General features: G+C 36.8%; 3 protein-coding genes across 3 annotated transcripts; all 3 read left to right on the top strand.

Annotated features, from left to right (window-relative positions):
* The first annotated feature begins 3217 nt into the window (after positions 1 to 3217).
* Positions 3218 to 12062, top strand: LOC131018312 (uncharacterized). Its single transcript, XM_057947037.1, has 11 exons — positions 3218 to 3370; positions 5189 to 5249; positions 5595 to 5640; positions 5903 to 5970; positions 6076 to 6140; positions 6363 to 6503; positions 6628 to 6705; positions 6820 to 6891; positions 6980 to 7093; positions 7427 to 8380; positions 8734 to 12062. The coding sequence occupies exons 5-11, from the start codon at positions 6107 to 6109 to the stop codon at positions 12060 to 12062; spliced, it is 4722 nt and encodes a 1573-aa protein (XP_057803020.1). The 5' UTR covers positions 3218 to 3370; positions 5189 to 5249; positions 5595 to 5640; positions 5903 to 5970; positions 6076 to 6106.
* Positions 11730 to 12935, top strand: LOC131017611 (uncharacterized). The gene is made up of 3 exons (XM_057946428.1): positions 11730 to 12092; positions 12276 to 12433; positions 12528 to 12935. The coding sequence occupies exons 2-3, from the start codon at positions 12287 to 12289 to the stop codon at positions 12804 to 12806; spliced, it is 426 nt and encodes a 141-aa protein (XP_057802411.1). The 5' UTR covers positions 11730 to 12092; positions 12276 to 12286; the 3' UTR covers positions 12807 to 12935.
* Positions 12650 to 14963, top strand: LOC131018313 (uncharacterized). Its single transcript, XM_057947038.1, has 11 exons — positions 12650 to 12801; positions 12972 to 13068; positions 13158 to 13282; positions 13368 to 13446; positions 13530 to 13659; positions 13729 to 13892; positions 13975 to 14095; positions 14172 to 14358; positions 14435 to 14482; positions 14602 to 14816; positions 14895 to 14963. Exons 4-11 carry the CDS (start codon positions 13424 to 13426, stop codon positions 14961 to 14963), a joined length of 957 nt encoding a protein of 318 aa, XP_057803021.1. The 5' UTR covers positions 12650 to 12801; positions 12972 to 13068; positions 13158 to 13282; positions 13368 to 13423.
* Positions 14964 to 23348: the final 8385 nt, after the last annotated feature.

Below are 23348 nucleotides of genomic sequence, written 5' to 3' on the forward strand. Positions count from 1 at the left end.
GCTTGTTCAACTGGATATTCAATATAACTGATCGATCGCAACTTTAATATAGATAACATAGTTGTAATATTTAATTATTTGCAATATTGTTTATAATAATTATTAATTAGGTTCGTATCTAGAGAAGAAAACAGATCTAGAATACTGTCAAACACATGTGGCTAAAGAAAGGAAAATTAAGTCCGAATTTTATTATCATTTTTTGGCATCTTCTTTGTATGCTGAAGTTTGAGCTCCCTCTCAATTTCATATCTCATTGTGGTTTTCGTGTTGGTCGAAGGGAGGATTGAATCGGTAGATCCATATAAGAAAATCGAGACGAGTTTAAGAAATCAAAGAGAAAAGGGTGCTCCCTGTTTTACAGACAATCATGTCTAGGTTTTTGGTGTTGATGGTGCTGATCAGAGGCGGCTTTCTTGGCTTCTGGTTATCGGAGAAGGATGGTAGACAATGGGGAACGGCGAGTCTTGGCTGAGTTAGAGCGAGTTGGGGCTGAGTTAATTGGGTTATTGCTGCTTGACTGCTCATTGAGAATTGTGGGTCGACGATTTGGAACGACGGTGAGGTGTAGTCGAATAGCGGTTATGATGTACTTACTATTGCGAACATGAAGTGCAGAGAGAGATGATCGAAAGTGTGAGTGGAGGAGATGAGAAAATGGAGAGAGCGATGGAACAGGGGCAGTATATTGTGAGGGATTTTGACTCTCTATTTTTAATTGATAATAATGGAATATATAGTTGAATTGGATCATGATATATAGTTGGGTTTGATGATGAGGATTGGGCATTAATCATTTATCTCTTGTCGCCTTAAGCTACATAAATTTGGTTATATAAACCTAACTATACATATATTTAATTTAACAATCTTAATAAGAGAGAACTTTCTTACTATTGGGAGGAATAGTACTATTCAAAAAATAGTGCCCAGGGTATTTTGGTCATTTTTTTTCATTTGTGGGTTTTTTGCAAAAAACAAAAAAAATGCTTTATCTTTGTCTCCACACATTTTTCTTCTTCACATTTACTTTATACCACCTGCCGACCTGCGTTTAGCTTCCTAGCAAAAACAAAGAGATTTCTTGTCAGAATATTTGCCTGTGAAAATGTGAAATCCGATCTTAGTTCAACAAAAAATCACACTAGACAAATCCATAACACCAACAAAACAAGGAGGTAAGCTTTGATTTCTGCACCTTGCTTTTATCATTTTTCGTTTTTATAACCCTAGAATTTTTATGAGAAATTGAGCTGAGAATAACACAATCGAATTAGTTTTGGGGCTGGGTTTCTTGCTTTGTTGTTTGCTTGAGCTCAGAATAACACAATCGAATCAGTCTTGGGGCTGGGTTTCTTGCTTTGTTGTTTGCTTTGAGGGTGCCGATCGGGAACATCGAGTCTTGGTTGAGTTTTAGCTAAGTTGTGCTTCAGTTTCTTGTGTTTCTTGTCCATATTGAGGGCCGGGTTAAAATTCAACTCGATTCTTTGCTGGCTTGTTCAACTGGATATTCAATATAACTGATCGATCGCAACTTTAATATAGATAACATAGTTGTAATATTTAATTATTTGCAATATTGTTTATAATAATTATTAATTAGGTTCGTATCTAGAGAAGAAAACAGATCTAGAATACTGTCAAACACATGTGGCTAAAGAAAGGAAAATTAAGTCCGAATTTTATTATCATTTTTTGGCATCTTCTTTGTATGCTGAAGTTTGAGCTCCCTCTCAATTTCATATCTCATTGTGGTTTTCGTGTTGGTCGAAGGGAGGATTGAATCGGTAGATCCATATAAGAAAATCGAGACGAGTTTAAGAAATCAAAGAGAAAAGGGTGCTCCCTGTTTTACAGACAATCATGTCTAGGTTTTTGGTGTTGATGGTGCTGATCGGAGGCGGCTTTCTTGGCTTCTGGTTATCGGAGAAGGATGGTAGACAATGGGGAACGGCGAGTCTTGGCTGAGTTAGAGCGAGTTGGGGCTGAGTTAATTGGGTTATTGCTGCTTGACTGCTCATTGAGAATTGTGGGTCGACGATTTGGAACGACGGTGAGGTGTAGTCGAATAGCGGTTATGATGTACTTACTATTGCGAACATGAAGTGCAGAGAGAGATGATCGAAAGTGTGAGTGGAGGAGATGAGAAAATGGAGAGAGCGATGGAACAGGGGCAGTATATTGTGAGGGATTTTGACTCTCTATTTTTAATTGATAATAATGGAATATATAGTTGAATTGGATCATGATATATAGTTGGGTTTGATGATGAGGATTGGGCATTAATCATTTATCTCTTGTCGCCTTAAGCTACATAAATTTGGTTATATAAACCTAACTATACATATATTTAATTTAACAATCTTAATAAGAGAGAACTTTCTTACTATTGGGAGGAATAGTACTATTCAAAAAATAGTGCCCAGGGTATTTTGGTCATTTTTTTTCATTTGTGGGTTTTTTGCAAAAAACAAAAAAATGCTTTATCTTTGTCTCCACACATTTTTCTTCTTCACATTTACTTTATACCACCTGCCGACCTGCGTTTAGCTTCCTAGCAAAAACAAAGAGATTTCTTGTCAGAATATTTGCCTGTGAAAATGTGAAATCCGATCTTAGTTCAACAAAAAATCACACTAGACAAATCCATAACACCAACAAAACAAGGAGGTAAGCTTTGATTTCTGCACCTTGCTTTTATCATTTTTCGTTTTTATAACCCTAGAATTTTTATGAGAAATTGAGCTGAGAATAACACAATCGAATTAGTTTTGGGGCTGGGTTTCTTGCTTTGTTGTTTGCTTGAGCTCAGAATAACACAATCGAATCAGTCTTGGGGCTGGGTTTCTTGCTTTGTTGTTTGCTTTGAGGGTGCCGATCGGGAACATCGAGTCTTGGTTGAGTTTTAGCTAAGTTGTGCTTCAGTTTCTTGTGTTTCTTGTCCATATTGAGGGCCGGGTTAAAATTCAACTCGATTCTTTGCTGGCTTGTTCAACTGGATATTCAATATAACTGATCGATCGCAACTTTAATATAGATAACATAGTTGTAATATTTAATTATTTGCAATATTGTTTATAATAATTATTAATTAGGTTCGTATCTAGAGAAGAAAACAGATCTAGAATACTGTCAAACACATGTGGCTAAAGAAAGGAAAATTAAGTCCGAATTTTATTATCATTTTTTGGCATCTTCTTTGTATGCTGAAGTTTGAGCTCCCTCTCAATTTCATATCTCATTGTGGTTTTCGTGTTGGTCGAAGGGAGGATTGAATCGGTAGATCCATATAAGAAAATCGAGACGAGCCCAGATAACAAGCAAAACGTACTGCAAAAAGAAAAAGGAAAAACAAAGAAGAGAAAAACAGGTATTTTCCCTTTAAATAATTTAAATTCAAGTTATTACTATGAAGATGTTTCCATATATGTTGTGATTTTACATTTGTGGAGTGTTCTCTTTATTAAAAGGGTGGAAAACATATATTTTCATCATTTTTCACTTCCTTTTCACATGTTGTAGTGTGAATATTTTTCCATTAGCAGGATGGAATTTTTTTTTTCTTGAACATTCCTTTTGCTTCATTTTTATTCAAATTAATTCATGATAATATTATCAAGAGGTATTGATGTGATAATATTTTTCATATTTATTTATCCAAGAAAACATAATAAAGATGGAGACCATTAAATGTGATAAACTTTGTCCTTTTCTTATGATAAATTAGTAACCAAAGAAAAGACTCTAGCTCCTTTATAGTTAAAGCCAATTGAGGATTGTAGGGTGTCTTCTCTTTGATTGATAATTAAATTAATTTATCATATGAAAATGAGGGATAACAAAAAATTCACACTTTAAATGTATTCTTTCTTTTTCTTCATTTAGAATTTGACCTTTTACCTTTATCATTTATCCTTTTTACTTTGTCACACAAAAAATGAAGGGATAATATTATCCCTCTTTGGAATTGAAAGAATAAATGATAAATGATGAAATTCTCTTTTGTAGAAAATGGTGGGTAAAAAAAATAAGGCATTTAAAAGAGGAACTTTTTGTTTTTCCACTTTTTCTAATGATAAATTTATCAATCAAATAGAATACACTCATATAGAAAAATTCAATATATATAGAAAAGATAAACACAAAGAAGAAGGCTAGGAAGATATAAACAGAACATTTATGCAGTCAGCTAATCCCCAAAAACTCGAGGTGACATGTCCTCAAACGATATTCAAATTATTGTATCGTGGAAATTTCAAATAGAGAATCAAGAAATAGAAAGTAGCAAGAAGACTAAAGTATATAGAAGTACATAATAAATTTAAGACAAGTAAAGCGATGACTTATTTTTAAGTTTGGGGCTTATATAATTAGTTTCTTTTTAAGATTTAACTAATAGTACTTGTTTATCCATAGCGTATGTGTTTTTAGGGGTTTTCAAGTTCCTTTTCTATCTTTTTTTTTTTAATAAAATTTCTATTTCGGCAACTTGTTTATCCACTAATTATTGTTGTTGTTATTTTATACTCCCTCCGTCTACAAAATAATTTCTTAGGAGGGAGTGACGCGAGTTTTAAGAAAAAAATTGTTGAATATATTGAGAGCTAGCTAGCGGCTTCGGTATCGGCATCAGCAGCGGCTTTCTGGTTATTCATTTGAAATTAAGAAAAAAGGAGAAGAAGAAGAAGGATTTGGGATTGAGATTTACTCTTTATTGCAAATGTGAAACGTACAGAGAGATATGAAGGTGTGAGAGAGGGTAGAGAGAGAAAGAGAGTTACAGGGTAGAGAGAGGAAATTGTGGGTGCAAGTGTGCAGAAGAAAAAAACGCAGATGGAGTATATTGTGTGGATTTTGACTAGGACTCTATTTTTAATTGATGATAATAATGTATGGTTGTTGCTCATGAGTGCAGGTGATGGTAATGAATTATATATGATTGGAGGAATGGGCCTACATTTTTAATTTAAATTTATTTTAATTGATTAATTGAATATAACTGATTTAATATAATTATGTATAGTCAGTATTAATTGTTCTATTCAATATGTAAGTTAGGTTAGTTTTTTTTAGACCTCTACATATATTGATATTTCACTAATCTTGTAGTACATTATTTTGAGACCTCTAGGTCCTCTACATATATTGATATATTCATTCTAATTTTTTTTTTCTAAATTATTCTCAGACACATGCTCGTTCATTGACATTCACTTCTTCAAGAGTAGTGAGTATTGTCTGACACTTGAGTAAGTCTCCACAACATGGATTTTCTCTCTTACGTCTTCAAATCTCTGTAAATTAAAATGTATTAGTTTTCAGGTTCAATGTTAAAAAGTATAAACAACTTGAGCTTGCCTATGAAACATCATTTTTTCCAACACACCCACATATTATGTACTAATGCACCATCATAAATATAGAACTGTAATTCTTGAGAATTAAATGTATACTCTCAAGACCTTCATCATTAAATAAGGAGTACGACAGTTGATTCCTATTAGGTTACTTGCTCATATGTTTTGTTTGGTTTTTTGACATCTTATGATCTCCATCATTTTTTTACTTTCTAATTTTGTGTTTTTTCTCCCCAGCGTGTTTCTACTCCAAGAAAGCTATTCCGCCTCTCCAAATTCAACTGTGCGCTTGGTTTTGTTCTATTTTTTATTTGTGTTATGATCTTTGTCTTCATGTGTTTTGGCTCTTTCATTGTATTTAAATGTCATGTCGCACTGTTTCTTCGTTATAGTTATTGTTTTGAAGTTTAGAGAATGAGGTTCATTATTCTAGGACTAGGAGCAAATTGGGTTATTGCCTTTAGCCTGTAGGTTTTTTAAGGATTCGTTACTGTTTTATACGGGATTATTATTTTTGGTTTCTGGTTTTCAACGGGCGGCCTCAGCGTCCACTTGTCTTTGCTCCCATCAAATTTCTTTGCTGGAACACTTTCATCCGTTTCTTGCAGCTTCGGTGAGTCGCTGCCCTACTTTGATCTCATAATAGTATTTTCGAGTTTCATTTTCTTTTCATATTTTATTATATCACCAGCTAAATTACTTACTTCTCATGTGTCAGGACTTTTACCGCATTATTCATATATTTTATTATGGCAAAAAGAAGATGTGTGCTTTCAACGGAAGGTTACGTACTGTTGAGCTTTCTGTGTTTTTATTTTATTTTATAACTCATTTGTATCACTTGCACACTTACCTTTATTTATTTCGTGTTTTTATTTTAAACTATGGTGTATGGGAATTTTAATTATTGTATAAGGCATGTTGCTAGCTGTGTAGTCACACCTACTATTTACTTTCCAATTCTTTGTTGCTTTTATGCAAATTTAATATTATTTTTGTGTTCAGATGGCTCAGACGGCTCTGTGACAACTTCAAGACGTTTATTGTTTAGTTTACCTACTCCATCAGCAACTGATATGGCTACGCCAATTATCTTTGGCCCTGAGTGTTCACATGCTCTAAGTACTCAGTCGAGAAGTTTGCGAGGTGCATAATATTTGATGAATTGTGTCTAGATTTGCACAATTAAATTTAATATTATATGGGATTGCTTAGCAAGTGATGTTGCTATTATTATTATTTTTTTGTGACTATGGTTTGTAATTTTCAGATAAGACTTCGAAAAAAAGAAAGAGGCGTGTTCTTATTGTTGACACTGGTGGGAGTGTTCCAATCTCACAAGTGACAGGTTATGATTTCTCTTGTATTTGTTTTAAATTTCTTTAGAGCTTTTGAGAATTTAGCATATATTTGAAAAACTAATTTCTTTTATATTAACAATCGTTTTGTTTTCATTTGCCAGGCTCTTCTTCTAAAAATGGTCAACTTTTCCTTGGGCCAACAAATGTGATCCCTCGTTCCATATTGTCAAAAGGTATTGTTATAATTAATTTTATTTAGTGTTATTGTTTATTTACTTATCTTAACTTTGTAACTACTCTTGCATTTTGATGGTTTTGCAGGCTGCTTGCGCCGGTTGGGTTCCGATGTGACGCAATTGCCTTTGTCTAATGATGTTAATGTTTCACGGTCTAAACGTTTATCTAAAGGTTCTTGTGGACAGAGGCGCTCAAAAGGTATGTGTTTATGTCTGTTGATTACTTTATTAATTTATTAACAGTTGCACCTTTGTTTATAAAGAATATTAGTGGTTTTTCTCTCCAAAAAAAAAAGAATATTAGTGGTTAGTGTGGATTGGATGATGTAAAATTTTGGCATATTGCTTGTCTGTAAATTAATGTGACTTTTGCTCAATATGGATAGTCTGATTTTTTAAGGAGAATGCTAAACATATTCTCAATCAAAGGCTTTCACTCTTTTTTATGTTTCTTGTTTATTTAATTTGTTTATTATAATTTTGATATGCACATTGCTCACTTTTGTTTTTTTTTTCTTTATTGCACAATTAGGCCGCACATCAACTTCACGCTCGGCTATGCAAAAAGATATTGAGATGTTCAGAAGATTAATTGAAATACCCAATGAGGCTTATGAACTACCACATAAAGACCCTTGTCAGCATTGTAAAGCTATTCGATTCCCTAATGAACCTCCTGGCTTCTGTTGCGCGTCAGGTAAAATAAAGATGCAGTTGCCCAAAATGCCAGATGAGTTATGGAACCTCTATGTAAATGATATGACAACTTTGGGGGTCGAGTTCCGTCGGCGTTGCAGGACATATAATAATTCTTTGGCATTCACATCTATTAAGATGACTTATGATGAAGCTTTGGCTAAAGCTAACAAAGGGGTTTACACCTTCAAAGTGCAGGGTATTGTTCGGCATTATATCCATGAACTAACACCTAAGGATGGTGTTCCAAGGCATCTGCAGTTATATTTCTATGGCACTGAGAGAGAGTTGGATAATCGTGTATCTCAATCTGAAGGATTAGACCGTGTTATAGTTTCATTGTTGGTGAACATCTTGACTAATAATCCATACCATAATTTCTTCACCAATTTGCAAAACAAAGATGACCTAGATAGTTATGCTATAGTGTTGCGTGCCAATCCTAAACTTGACCAACGTGTTTATAATTTTCCAGTAGTTGACCATGTTGCAGCAGTTTGGAATGAGGGTGTGGGAACATCTATGGAACAACCTCGTGATATTAGGGTCAACCTAAGATCAGGTGGTGTTCGCTATGTGCACTATTACTATGGATGCTATGATCCGCTTCAGTATTGTCTAATATTTCCGTATGGCGAGCCGGGTTGGTATGCTGGAATACCCAAAACTATAGACAACATTGATTTGAATTTGGACCCAACTGAACAAGATACTGAAGATCATGAAAATAATACTGTTGATCCACATATGCACGAAGAAGCTGACACCCTACTTGTTGCTGAGCAAAATAGTACGTTTTAATTGTTTTGCTATATGTTCATTTGTTAGGTCTTCTGCAATGTGGTTTATGTTTCTCCACTACTATATTTTTCATATTACTTTTTGCATTCTATGATGTGTTGCATTGATTTCATTATTAACTTAGTATTATGTCTTTGTGCTTATATTAATATACTAGAAATTTTTGTTGCTTATATGCGAGTTATTTAGGTTGACTTCTTTTTGTAGAGCAATAGTATTTTTTTTGTTGTTCATGAAAAAGGGTTGGTGCTTGAATCAATTAGTAGGAATATTTATTGATAATTTTTTGTTTTATATTGTTTGTTCTACTTTTGATAAGGACTTATCCATTACTCCATGCAGATTTGTTGAGGAATTTCAAAGCTCTTTCATGTGTTGCTATGAGAGAATATTATTGCTATCTGTTCCAAATACGCACCGACGATATAACAAATATCCTTAGAACTGGTCGAGTAATTCAACAGTTTCAGATTGATACTTATGTTAAGATCGAGACACAAAGACTAGATTTTTTTCGCCATAATCAGTCTAAGTTTGAAATGAGGGCTGAATCGTATCAAGGGATAGTTGAGAGTATAACATCTAATGGTGTTATTAGCGCAAAATCTGTTGGTAAGCGTGTTCTTCTTCCTAAGACCTTTACAGGTGGCCCGCGTGATCTACGTTGTCGTTACATGAATGCGTTGGCACTTGTCGCAAAATTTGGACGCCCGGATATTTTTCTCACAATGACTTGTAATCCAAAGTGGGTGGAAATTCAAAGTGAATTATTTCCTATTGAGAAAAGTCATAATAGAGCTGATTTGTATGCAAGAGTTTTTAGGGCCAAAAATGAGGAACTAAAAAAGGAAATTGTAAAAGACTCTTTGTTCGGGGTAGTTGCTGCTTATTTTTATGTGATTGAATTTCAAAAAAGAGGCCTTCCACATGTTCATTGGTTGATAATATTGCAACCACGATATAAGGTAACTTCAACTGAGGCCTATGATCGATTTGTATCAGCTGAGATTCCAGATCTTGACCTGACTCCGCATCTACATTCTTGTGTTATCAATCATATGATGCATGGGCCATGTGGTGAACTCAACCCAAAGAATGCATGCATGATAGGGGAAAAATGCAAAAGTTATTATCCAAAAGAGTTTAAGTCAAACACTGAACATCGGATGGACTCATACCCCGACTACAAGCGTAGAGATGATGGAAAAAAGGTTTTGGTGCGTGGCAAGTGGTTGGATAACAGATGGGTGGTCCCTTATAATGCTTATTTGTTGGCAAAGTTTGATTGCCATATTAACGTCCAGGTTTGTACAGATGTTAGATCAGTGAAGTATCTTTACAAATATGTTTGTAAGGGTAATGATCAAATAGCATACAATATTATTGATGTTGAATCTACTGAGCCAATAGATGAGATTTCTGATTTTCAAAAGTCACGGTGGCTTTGTGCTCCGGAAGCTATGTGGCGAATTTATGGATTTGATATTTTTGATATGTATCCATCAGTTTTGCAATTACACGTTCATTTGTCGGGGTATCAGCAGGTTTTCTTCGCGGCCAACCAATCTCTTCCGAAAATTGTAGATTCTGATCGTGCTAACAGGACACAACTTACAGAGTTTTTTGAGATGAATAAATTTGTTGAAGTTGCAGCACTAAATTTATTGTATCGGGAATTTGTTGAACATTTTGTATGGAGCTTACAAACTAGGAGGTGGACACCGCGCTCTAGGTTAGGGACAATCGGTAGACTTGTCTCGGTCAATATTACAGAAGTGGAGCGTTTTTATTTAAGGTTGTTGCTGAATCATGTTAGGGCTCCAACATCTTTTGAAGATTTGAGAACATCAAATGGCGTATTGTTTTTGTCCTTTCGCGAGGCAGCTCTTGATAGAGGCTTGTTGGATTCTGACAATGATGTTAGGCATGCGATTCAGGAAGCTGCAACTTATCAAATGCCGTCTGCTCTGCGAAAATTATTTGCGATTATACTTGTTTTTAATTCCCCTTCTGATCCCAAAAATCTGTGGATTGAATTTAGAGAAGCTTTATCTGCTGATATAATACGGGATTATCTGTTAGACCATGCAGAGGGTTATCGGTTATCTTTAAGGTCCATTGATTCTTTGTTGCAAATGATGGGTCGTGGGATAGATGAGTACTCTGTGGTTGATTATATAGTTGGGTTGACTCGTGAAGAGATAAATAGTCGTGAGTTTGCAGCAGAAATTAATATGCCGATTGCAGAATCTGATTTAGCTTCGGTGGGTCGTTTTAATGAAAGACAACGCTTTGCTTATCTTGAGATAATGTCCAGTCTTGCTACACCAATTGGGTCAGGCTTTTTCATTGATGGTCCTGGTGGCACTGGAAAGACATTTTTATATAAGGCAATCTTGGCCACTGTTCGTTCAACTGGTGACATTGCTCTTGCAGTTGCTTCATCTGGTGTTGCGGCTTCTTTGTTACCAAATGGTCGAACAGCTCATTCTAGATTTAAAATTCCGTTAAATTTAGATGAATCTATGTCATGCTCGATAAGCAAGAATACTGCGACGGCAAAGTTAATAATTGCAGCCAAGCTAATATTGTGGGATGAGGCATCGATGGCAAATCGAAAGGCAGTTGAAGCATTAAATTTATTGTTGCAAGATTTGATGGAAAACCAGTTATTGTTTGGTGGCAAAACAGTTGTTCTTGGTGGAGATTTTCGGCAAACTATACCAATTGTTCGAAGGGGTTCTCGTGAAGAGATAGTGGATGCTTGTTTGGTATATTCATCCATATGGCTTCTTATTCGAAAAATTCATTTGACACAGAATATGCGGGCAATGGAGGATCCTGTTTTTACAGATTTGTTATTGAGGGTTGGTGAAGGCATAGAGCCAAATGTTCGTGTTGATTATATTAATCTTCCTGAAGATATGTGCCTTTCTTACCATGGTTCAGATTCGCCTCTTGACACACTGGTCAATGAAATATTTCCGTCGTTTGATGCATATTCTAGCGGTTCTTCGAGCCTTATAAATACCGCTATTTTAACTCCTAAAAATGAATGTATGGGAGAAATTAATGAATCATTGATTGGAAAATTCCCAGGCAATATGGTTGAATATGTTAGCACGGATTATGCAAACGATCCAAGCCAGCAACAATACTATCAAGATTATATGAATGCAATTAGTGTTGGTTCATTGCCACCACATGTTCTTAAATTAAAGGTTAACTGTTCAGTTATGTTACTTCGCAACTTAAATCCATTGGAGGGGTTGTGTAATGGAACACGTTTAATTGTGCGTGATCTTGGTAGGCACGTGATCAGAGCCGTCATTGCTGTAGGGACTCATTCTGGTGAATATGTTTTAATCCCAAGAATTCCATTGGAGTTGGATGATACACACATATGTCCAATTACTTTTAAGAGGCTACAATTTCCGCTAAGATTGTGTTTTGCAATCAGCATCAACAAATCTCAAGGACAAACATTGGATCGTGTCGGTGTTTATTTGCCTCATCCTGTTTTTTCACATGGACAGCTATATGTTGCTTTATCAAGGGTCAGAACATCAAGTTCAATAAAATTCTTAATTCGACCGCCAGTTGCTGATATGGATTCAACATGTGAAACAAGAAATGTTGTGTACACTGAAATTTTGCATGCGGCGACATGATGATAAATCTGGGTACTTTGTAGAAGGCAGGTATTTATAGGGGTGTACTCTTTTTTGGGGTAGTCTTAGTTTGAAATAGTGATTAGGATAGAATTAGTTAAACATTTAGGATCATATAATATTGAATTCCAATTAGTTAAGATTATGATCTAACTGTTATTGCTTGTTTTGTAATTCAAATGCTTTTGTTACTTACTGCCATGATCCAATTAGGTTGTCAAGAAATGGAAGAGCGTTTGATTCCAATGAATGAGATTCTCCCAGGAACGAAGGAATGGAAATGCAAGGTGAGAGTGATCAAGAAGCAAGAACCTAAGCAAGCTAACAATAATCCTAATAAATTTCAGAAATTAATCTTGGGTGATGGCTTGGTAAGTTTATGAGTATCCCTTACATTTAAGCTGTTGTTGTGAGTTTTTCTTACCTTTAAAAGGTTACATATATTAATTTTTTTGTTCTTTTTAGGGCCACACTCTTGATGCCGTGATATTCCATGATAATATAGATAGGTTCAAACATGTGCTTCAAAAGGGTAATGTTTACATGGTGAAAGGAGCCTATGTTTCTGATCCAAAGCAATACAGGAATCCAATTGTGACATGTAATTACCAATGGACGTTCAGAAAAGATACTTCGGTGAATAAAGAACCAAATGATTCGATACCTGCTGGTGGACTAAGTTTTAGAACAACTCCAAGTTGCGAGTTCCACAAATTCCTCTCAACAAAGACATTGATCAGTTAAGCTAAGCAACTTAATTATTGAAGAATTGAAAATGATATTTTTATATTTATTTTAGCAATATTTTGTGTAAGTTTAGGAAAAGAATTATTGTACTTATTATATTTTAGAATGGGATTATTTTACTGTGACTTAAATGTTAATTAATCATTTTATTCTCTTACTTAGATACTGCTTGTGTCATTATTGGTACCCATGAACCTCGGGTTGTCACAGTCAAAGGACAGGGTAAAGTCATTCGTGAGTATGCTGCCATTGATACAGAGTATGTTAGATACACGATGAGTTTATGTTTTTTTATTTCTTTACATATGTTTAGTTTATTTTATAATAACATAATTCATGGAAATGTAGGCTGGAAACGTTTGTGGTGACATTTTGGGAAACTTCTGTATCCGATGAGATCTATGCTAAATTGGAACCTATTTCGAATAGGACACCGTTGCTGTTGTTGAATTTTTCAGTCGTGCCATATTACGGTATGCATGATTTTACATGGTGTGATAAATTATACATACATAAATTGTTAGGCACAATCGATGATGGTTTCTCTTTAATGTTCAGGATTGAGTTTGACCACCAATGCTCAGTCAATTGTCTTGGATAGCTCTGAGAATGAAATGCTAATTGAACTAGAGAGATGGTATTGTATAATCTGTATAACAATTAAGAACCTTATCGTGTAAATATTTTTGTTCCTAACTTGCTTATAATTATCATAAATAGGAAGCAAGAGAATGAAGAGGCCATCAACATGTTAGTACAAACTGGTGGTTTTTTTGAAAAGAAAGTGTTGCGCTCACCTAAGCAACCCCTGCAGATTACTAAAGTGGAACAAATGTTGCAGAATCAAGAGGTGACTTACTTTATATTGTACTTGCACAAGTAACGTGATTTTAACATTTTTTTTAAATTTCTTTTCCAGAATACATACTTTAATGTAAAAGTTAAAGCAAGATTGGAAAATGAATACCAAGACTACTTTTACATTGGTTGTCCAATATGTTCCACAAAGACAGTTGCCTCATATGGTACAGAGTTCATGTGTTACTCAACTCCATGCAAGAATATGAGAATAGCCAATCGGAGGTGCTAATCGATCAATACCTCTTTTCTTAGTTTGTATTGATTTGTACAAGTGTGTATATTAGAACACTTGATTTTACTACAGCTTCAGATTTAGTCTCATGGTCTTTGATGCGTCTGGACAAGTGGAAGTCACTTTTTTGGGGAAAGAAGCTCAGAAACTTCTTGGCCTAGATCCTTCTGAGTTTTATGAAAAACAAAATCAAGTGAGTATTCTAACTAAACAATGGTCGATTATTATCACGTTTACAAAAATAAATAATACCCTTTTAAAAATTATAGGGACCCATAACGCAGATGGATTTTCTTAGGCAACGCCTATGCAATATTGTCTTACTCTTAAAGATAAAAAGTCGAATATTTAAAGATGTTTGTACTTTCACTGCGGATGCTATTGAGATTTTACAAGATGATGGTGCAATACCATCTGAGAAAATTAGCATTGAACCTGAAGTTCATCTGGAGCAAGGTTTGTATAATTTTTTCTTCTACTCCATGTATTATTAAATTAAGATGATAATAATTTAAGTATTTTATTTCTTCAGGGCTGCTAAAAAGTGCGACGAGACAATTGGTTTTTCATGATTCATTAGGTGAATAATTTTGTGATGGCAACCGATTAATATTTGCTGTAATTTAATATGAACATTTTAGTTAAATTAAGTTAAATTATTTTTGTTTTTTGTAATGATGATTACTGCAATTATTATAGATAATGATAAAGTCATTCGAGCAAAGATTGCTGCCAAAGCTAAAGGCAAGGGGAAAGTGTCCCAAGAAAGCCATATTGAGCATATCAAAGGTGAAAATGATTATGATATGCTACTCTTGCTTGAAAGGATAATAATTATAATTTTGCAACAACAGATACAATTGGAAGCTCATTTAAAGATAGTCTTTCTTCTGATGATGATAAACCAATATCAGGTATAACATCCACTATTATAAATAGATACTTGATATTGCAAATTCATTTAATATAACTATATTTCTTCTCCATCACAGAAATCTTCAGGGGTAAAAAGAAAATTTGCTCTATTGTTTTGTCTGAAGATTCAAGCAATGATAGTCTGAATTGTGTAGTGGAATCGGTTGAAAGAGGTATATCACCAAAATTTAGAAATTTATTTTCAAAGAATCTAGGTGTAGTAGCCCGCTATTTTATTTTATGATTAAGAGCAATAAATGCAATATTTATTTTTACATCTTTCAGTTGATTTAATCCAGTGATTAATATTCAGTTAATTCAGCTCAGAGTTCTGAATTAGATGCCATTACCTGAGATGACCACGATTGAATTATTGAGTAGTTAATGATTTATTTCAGAATGATAATTGACTTAGCGAAGTCAAGTTATTATTTTATTTGCAATGGAAATATTATTTCTATTTATTTAACTTTATTACTTGAGTCGTGAGTTTACTCCGAATTGTGAAGTGAATTAAATCTACGGATTTAATTTAGATTGATTTTACGAGTCACGATATTAATAGACGAAAAGTCAGCTATTGAAATACGAAAATTATTAGAATATTTAGTATTATTAACAAAACCCGGGATTAGTATTACAGATACGCTATATTAGTAAGACACGGGATTAATATGAGATACCGCTTTATCAAGATACTGAAGGATTTTATTAGTCACACCACAACTTTTCAAACTTTACAATCAGCCGCAACTCTACACTATCTATTACAAACATCACTCAATTCCTAGTCTACTCCCTACATTTCTATTATTACGGCAGCAAGTTGTCAATCAGAAAAGAAAAAGGAAAAGCATGCGAGTAGGGACAAGCAAGCTGTCAAGTCAGCCACCCTACACCTGCTGCCCTCTTTCACGCATGTCATAGGAGATATAGAACTCAACAACTCCTTCTCCCTTATATTTGGTCAGCCAACAAAATTCCCCTAGTTCTTCATTCACGCATCAACAATCAAAAGGGAGGAAGTTGGTCTGGTGGCTACCGAGCTTCGAAGAGACTTTCAGTAAATCCCCACATAACTCGAAAAGAAAACACATCAGCCAACCAAGCACAAATAGATAAGGTAAACACTAGGCTCAGCTCATTCAATCCATTCATTTTTCATCCAACAAGCATGATCGATTAAAGGATACTAAGTATATAATGAGTATATATGTTATGGATTTAGCAAAGTCACAAGCATAGAAATCAGTTCGTAGCAAAACCAGGATGCCTAGCTTCAATCTATTGCATAATCGATAAATAGGAATCAAGAGAATCACAGTTAACCGAACTAGAAAGAAAAAAAAAACATAGCTTGCTACTTTTGCTTTTATACCAAGAGATGGAACCGAACCTTCGTCGATGAGAATTCGGAATCAGCCGGAGGCTGACTGCTTGTTTGTTGAGGCGGAAGAGCCTTCCTCCGACGGCAGGCAATGATACCGGCCAAGGCAAGCGCGATGGCGTCGAACCAGGGGCGACAGACCATCGGTGCTTCTGAAGACTCAGAGCGGCTGCCCTGTTCGTCGAGATAAAGGAGCTCTGACGACGACACAGGATGACGGCGAGTCTTCAGGAAGAGGAGGCGAGGTTGAACGGCGACCCTCGCTGAGTTTGGGGATTTCTTCAACAGCAGCGGCGGCGGTTTCGCTCAATCGAGAGGAAGACAGGGCCGACCGCGAAGCTGTACTTGAGAAGATCGAGATAGGGGAAGAACGGCGTCAACCTCATCAATTTCAAAGGCGGCGACGCCAGCCTCGCCGGAGATTCCAGGGGCGGCGAATCCAGAGATGAAACTAGGGCTCGATTTTGTGCTCCATCGAAATTGGAGGATGGGGGACAACATCAGAGACGAGGGCGTCGGCATCGCCGATTCTCGAATCACCCAGATTCAGGGGCGCGACCACTCGCCTGTCCTTCGACGGCGGCGGCGAACTCTGCTGAGAGGAGGAGTCGGTCCGAGTTGATGAAAGGAAATACGAGAGAGGGAGAGATGAATTCAGCGTAAAGTGTTATTAAATGGAGATGGGCCGATCTGCTTCAATTTTTGAGTGGGCCGATTTCTTTTGTATCAATTGAGCCCAAGTTTTATTAAAGTAGAGTTAACCATTTGATTAAGTGGTTTCTAGACTCATTTATTTATTTGTTTGGGCTGCCCTATTTTTATTCCCATTTAATAATTGGATTGCCTTATTATTTTTAAGTCCGATTAAAGGATTAGTTTGGATAAATCGATTAATTGTATTAATTTAGAACGAGGTTATTAATTAGTAAGGGGGTGTAGTATACCCTAAGACGAGCGGATTAATTAAGATTAATTTATCCGATTTCATAAGACGAGCTTAATCCTATAGTTTGGATTGTTATTTGAAATTCTCGAATTAGAATAATAATTAAAGGAAAATGAGTCATGCATATTTATTTTACGTATTCTCATTAATTTAAGAATTTCCATCGAGCTAAGGTTTGACCTTATGTTCTTGCATTAAAGGTAAAACGCAAGAGTAAGAGTTAGTCAAGGAGTTACTGAACTGTAGCAAAGCTTTGCTTATCAGGTGGGCATTACTTTTACTATACGTATATAGAGATCCCCTGCGTGTCGTAGGCCTCTTATACGAATGAATGCATGAGATGATTTAACTGTTAATTTCGGTTTTATATATATATCAAATGAGTTTAAATGTTACGTTCAAGCAAATTATTTCATGACTAAATTAATTGAAGTTATTTCAAATATTGTCTTGCCATAAAATGTTAAATTTCAGTATGATATCTATCTGATGTGGCTTTGCCAGTTATTATGCAATCGAATTCGGGTCCTGAGCAGTTGATAGCTATCCTGCCAGGGCTAGTGTACACCAGTGACCGTGAGTCATCTAGCGGGTTGGCCGGTCAAGTGACCGTGAGAGGTGGCCACCTCTCCGGCACACAGTTCCAGATATGATAGATTACAAGAGAACTTAGACTGCAGTCGAACTTTAAGAATCACAAATGAACTTAGTAAGCTTGGGCCTTTTTAGCGAAAAACTCCCTTGCTGTACTGTTTATGATGGCATGACAATTTACAGTTTTGAAGCATGTATTTTTATACTTAGGCATACGTGCCCACTGAGTACTTTTGTACTCAGCCCTGCATATATTTCTAAATGTGCAGGTTGAGTAGCTGCCGATGGTGATGAAGTGACGAGTGGAATCCTCTTTTGTCGCAATATTATATGCTATGAAAAACTCTAGGGTTACATGTCTTCATACATGTAATCAGAACCTTATTCCGCTGCGTACTCAGAAGATTTATGTTATTTAGGCTAAGTCAGAGATATCTGAACTTACTAGTTATTTGAGTCTATACGACTAAACCTCTGTTATATTATAAATATTCCTTTTGTTAAATGATGAAATGCGATCCTTCCTTGTTTGATTATCCCCTTTCTACCCCGCTTCTAATCTCCCTCCATTAGTCACGGTTTCCCCGGCTTAATTATCCTTAATTAGGGCCGGTCGTGACAGAGTGGTATCAGAGCAGTTCATTTGCTCTGAACCCTAGAGTTAACCAATTTTTCTAGTATGATCACTAGTATGAAAGAGTCAGTCGACAAAGGCTCAGCACTTCATCACATCGTCATGCTCAGCAAGAAAGAAGGTGGTAATGATTTTAAAACATTGAGAAGTTCACGTTTTATATGAATGTACTGATGCTTACATTCAAGTTTATGCATTATTGATTGATTAGATATTTCAATGAACTTAGATGCGTTAAGAATGCATGATCACTGTTACGAGAAGAACAATAGAAGCTAGAAACTCAGTTATATTTCACTATAGCCATGGTGAAGAGCTAAGAAAGAGGAAGAGAATCCAATGAAAGCAGTGCAAGCAGAGTGCCACGCACGAATCACTGAAGCAGGCATAGTTCTTCATTCAGGTTGTTCACGCGAGACGGAGCACCTAATCGACTATTGCCTTCGATGATAGTTTAAGTACAATATTGCTTATAAGTGATGAGTGCGACTGATGTAATCAGTTAGCTAATCCCTAATAAGTTGAGACTCACTTCTAGCCTCGATTATCACTAGCTATGGCTTGAGGATAACTTTCATGATTCATCAATGAACTTCAGAGTTAGACTTACGAGGGGTCAAAATGCTTTGTATATGATGTTATAATATTACGATTAAAGCTATCAGCTTATAGTTTCAGATATTCGGAATCATTCTGCTTACAGTACCTATCGTATTAGATGAGGACATGACTGAGAATCCCTATTGATTACGATCACCTACTACGAATTGGAAAGACGAGATGTGATATGGGTACTAGCAGTTACCAACCATTATGATTGATCATAAAAGTTTACGCAAGTGTGTAAGACGAGAGAAGTTCTCGAAGATGGTTTAGAGTTTAATAATAGCTAGAAGCGCCGACAGGGGATCAATGCTGAAACAAATGAATTAAGATTCTAATGAGACCCTAAGGATATACTCAAGATAAGTATATATACCTTAACCTATCGAGGACAACGCCTCAGTTAAAACGTCTTGGATTATGCATTTAGTCTGGTAGCCGCAATGAGAGCATTGACTAAGGTCATTCCATGACTTAGCATTACACATGGATACACATACCCTATAAAGGTGCTCAGATGAGCAAAAGCTATTTCCTTATTGAATGCGTGATGATTCAGAAGGTCTTTTGCAATAACACGGAAGAGTGCTTCAAATTATATGGTTGCATTTCAAGCGCTATGTGAAGGAACTCTAAGTACTAGAAGTACTACATTAAGATCATGTAGAGGAACATTGTTGAGTAAGGTCGAGCCTACCTTATTTCGCCTATGGAAGATGTTTAAGGATTGCATTAAACTAGGAGGCAGACTCTAAGTTTGAGAAGCTCTAGAATATTGTCAAGGACATGTTCAAGATGTTAAGAAGAAAGTGGTGATTTTAGACCAAATATACCTTTTGCAGCCAAGGAATAAGAGTTGCCAAGTTCGGAAAAGTATTTCCGAGTGACTGAGAAGTAGTTATGTCGGACCTGGCCAGTCCACATGGCCAAAATCTCAGTAGTCGTCATATATGGGTCTTTAAACCTATATATTTTAAACCTTCATCTGAAAAGCCAAACGGGTTCAGACTATTAGGTCATTTCGTTTCGACCTTTCAGTCAATTCATTTCTACCCTATGGTTATTCATTTTCAATTGTTTGGCAAATTATTGAAACACTTTGCCTAATTGCCATTTGTGATTTGAATCATTGCGATCTACTAGCTGTTGGTAGATTTTCTGTGACCCAAGGATAAACAGATACTCATCAGATTAAATCAGTCAAACACGTATGCTTCAACCCAAGGGTCAAGCACGTAATGCATACAGACAATCTCTTGTGCATTTAGTAGGACGTTATTTGTGTATTTCGAAAACGACGATCATTTCGATACTTTTGTATGCCCCTATGTTGGCTTAGTTATTTTGACTAGTATTAGTACGGAAACGCTGGTTCATAGGGCATTTCAGAACTGAGCCTCTCATGATGACCTTGCAAGATAGCCAGTTCATCATGTATAATGCTTGGATAGATTACCATATCTATATTCAAATGTTGATGAAATAGTCCTCATTAATACTAATTTCCCATGTCTATGTAGCGACCCTATCAGTCTTTTGCGGCAAGTCACTTCTGATATGTTATTTATATACTTTCATGAGATAGAGTATGAGCGAGATTTGAGAATCAAGAAAATGATTTACAGAATCGACGATATGCATATGTGTATTACATTGGTGAACATATGTCGACTCATCGGAATGCCAACAAAGCAAAGGCGTCCGAGAGAAGGGGAAAGAATTCCCTGAGATGATGGAAGAGGCCCAGTACCAGGGCTAGAACAAAACATGGCCTCACCACCCATATAACTAGAACATAGAATAGAAGAACTATTCCTATGACAAAATCCACTTGTCTTCAGTGGGATAAGAGATCCGGCCAAGCTGAGACATATGTACGAAAGATGGAGCGCATTTTCAACTTTTTCGCTGCACTGACCAAGAGCGCCTAACTTGCGTGCCCTTTTCAGTTGACTGGGTCAGCTGATTTCTGGTGGGAAGCAAGGATGAAAACGATGACAGCAGAGCAGTTAGAAAACCTGACTTGGGAACAATTTAAAGCCGGTATATATGACAAGTATATACCCAAGAGCTACCGCAAGAAGAAGGAAGCTGAATTTTACAATCTGAAGCAAGGGAAGATGTCGGTAACTCAATACGACAGGATGTTCTGCGATATGTCTAGATATGCGCCGGAACAAGTTGACACAGATGAGAAGATGGCTGAAAAGTTTTGTGCCGGTCTGAGGCACGAGATTAGGATGGCTTTGGCAAGCCACAGAGGATTGTCCTACATTGAGTCGCTCAGCCGAGCGTTGGACATTGAGGCAGCCATGCTAGGAGAAAGACCTGCAACTGTACCTACGCCAGCACCTCCACATGATCAAAATCATAATCAGAATTTCAAAGGAAAGAGGAGATGGGACAACAGTAACCCGAACCAAGGCAAGAAGAGCCCATGGCAGGGACAGGTCTTCCAGTCACAGGGCTAAGGAAGCCAGGGCGCACCGAAACAGATGGGAAATAACCAACAGAGGGCCCCACATTGCCCCAAATGTAACAAAAGTCATGTGGGAATCTGTAAGGCCGGCAGTGATAGTTGCTATATATGCAACCAGAAGGGGCACTATGCAAACCGGTGCCCGAATAAGCAAAACGGGACGGGTTCAAGGCCGAACCCACCTATCCAGGCTCCACATCTACGAGCAATCCAAGCTCTGCCCCAACCATACCCAAGGCAGCAACCACAGTATCAGCAGCCACAGCAGCACCAACAGCTACCGTACCAACCACAACCTCAACAACCGTATTAGCAACAGGCCCGCCAACAACAGCAGCGACAACAGAAACAACATGAAAAGCCTCGTCATGCTAGAGCCTATGCTATGAGACAGAAACAGCCCGAGAACAACCAGGGAAACCTGGCAGGTATGGGCATGCTACTCAATACTCCTGTTGTACTTCTATTTGATACGGGCGCATCGCATACTTTCATTTCAAGTACATGTGTCGACACCTTAAAACTTAAAATGGAAAGAGCTGACCAGGAGTTGAGTATATCATCACCTATAGGAGGGATGACGATAGTCAAACATGTGTGCTTGAACTTAGAATTGAACATAGGATCACTCAAGATGGTGGTGCACAACTCATATGTTATACCGATGGGAGACGTGGACATAATTCTAGGAATGGACTGGCTGGCTGAGAATTACGCCACCATCCTATGTAATGAAAGACGGATATCATTCTGATCCCCAGGAAGAGAGCCTTCACATTTCCACGGAATTAGCATGGGGAGAAGAAAGATGATCATCTCCGCTCTGCAAGCAACGAGAATGATGAAGAAAGGACACCCAGCCTACCTCGTGTATTTACACGGAGAACTTGGAACCGAAAGGAACATAGAAGATGTAGCAATTGTACGGGACTTTTCAGATGTATTTCCAGAGATTCTACCAGGGCCACCACCAGACAGACCAATTGAGTTTACCATTGATTTGGAGCCCGGGGCAGCTCCCATTTCAAAGGCACCGTACCGAATGACTCCTAAAGAGAAGAACTCAAGATACAACTGCAAGAACTTTTGGATCTTGGATTCATTAGGCCAAGTGTATCACCTTGGGGTGCACCCGTACTTTTCGTAAAAAAAAAAAAAAAAAGGGGCACATTGCGAATGTGCATAGACTATAAAGAACTGAACAAAGTGACACTCAAGAACAAATATCCTTTACCAAGGATAGATGACCTCTTCGACCAACTCAAGGGAGCCAGCGTGTTCTCGAAGATTGATTTGTAGTCTGGTTATCACCAGCTGAAGATTCGATCAGAAGACGTACCTAAGACGGCGTTTCGAACTAAGTATGGCCACTACGAATTTGAAGTTGTGCCATTCGGGCTAACCAATGCGCCAGCCGTGTTCATGGACCTCATGAATCGAGTGTTCCATCCGTACTTAGACAAATTTGTCTTGGTGTTTATAGATGACATCTTGATCTACTCGAAGAACGAGAAAGACCATGAGGAACATTTGAAAATCTTCCTAGAAACGTTGAGGACGGAGCGCCTTTATGCCAAATTCAGCAAGTGCGAGTTTTGGCTCAGCGAAGTCACGTTTTTAGGACATATTGTGTCATCAGAAGGGATTAAAGTGGACCCTGAGAAAGTGCAAGCGGTGCGCGAATGGAGATCGCCTACTAACCCTAATGAGATAAGAAGTTTCTTAGGATTGACAGGTTACTATCGGAGGTTTATAGAAGGATTTTCCAAAATTGCAAGGCCAATAATGCAACTACTCAGGAAGGGAATAAAATTCTCTTGGACATAAGAGTGCGAGAAGAATTTCCAAGAACTTAAGGAGAAGTTGACTACTGCACCAGTGTTAGCAG

This window comes from Salvia miltiorrhiza, chromosome 3 (genome assembly GCF_028751815.1).
Source record: "Salvia miltiorrhiza cultivar Shanhuang (shh) chromosome 3, IMPLAD_Smil_shh, whole genome shotgun sequence".
Classification (NCBI taxonomy): domain Eukaryota; kingdom Viridiplantae; phylum Streptophyta; class Magnoliopsida; order Lamiales; family Lamiaceae; genus Salvia; species Salvia miltiorrhiza.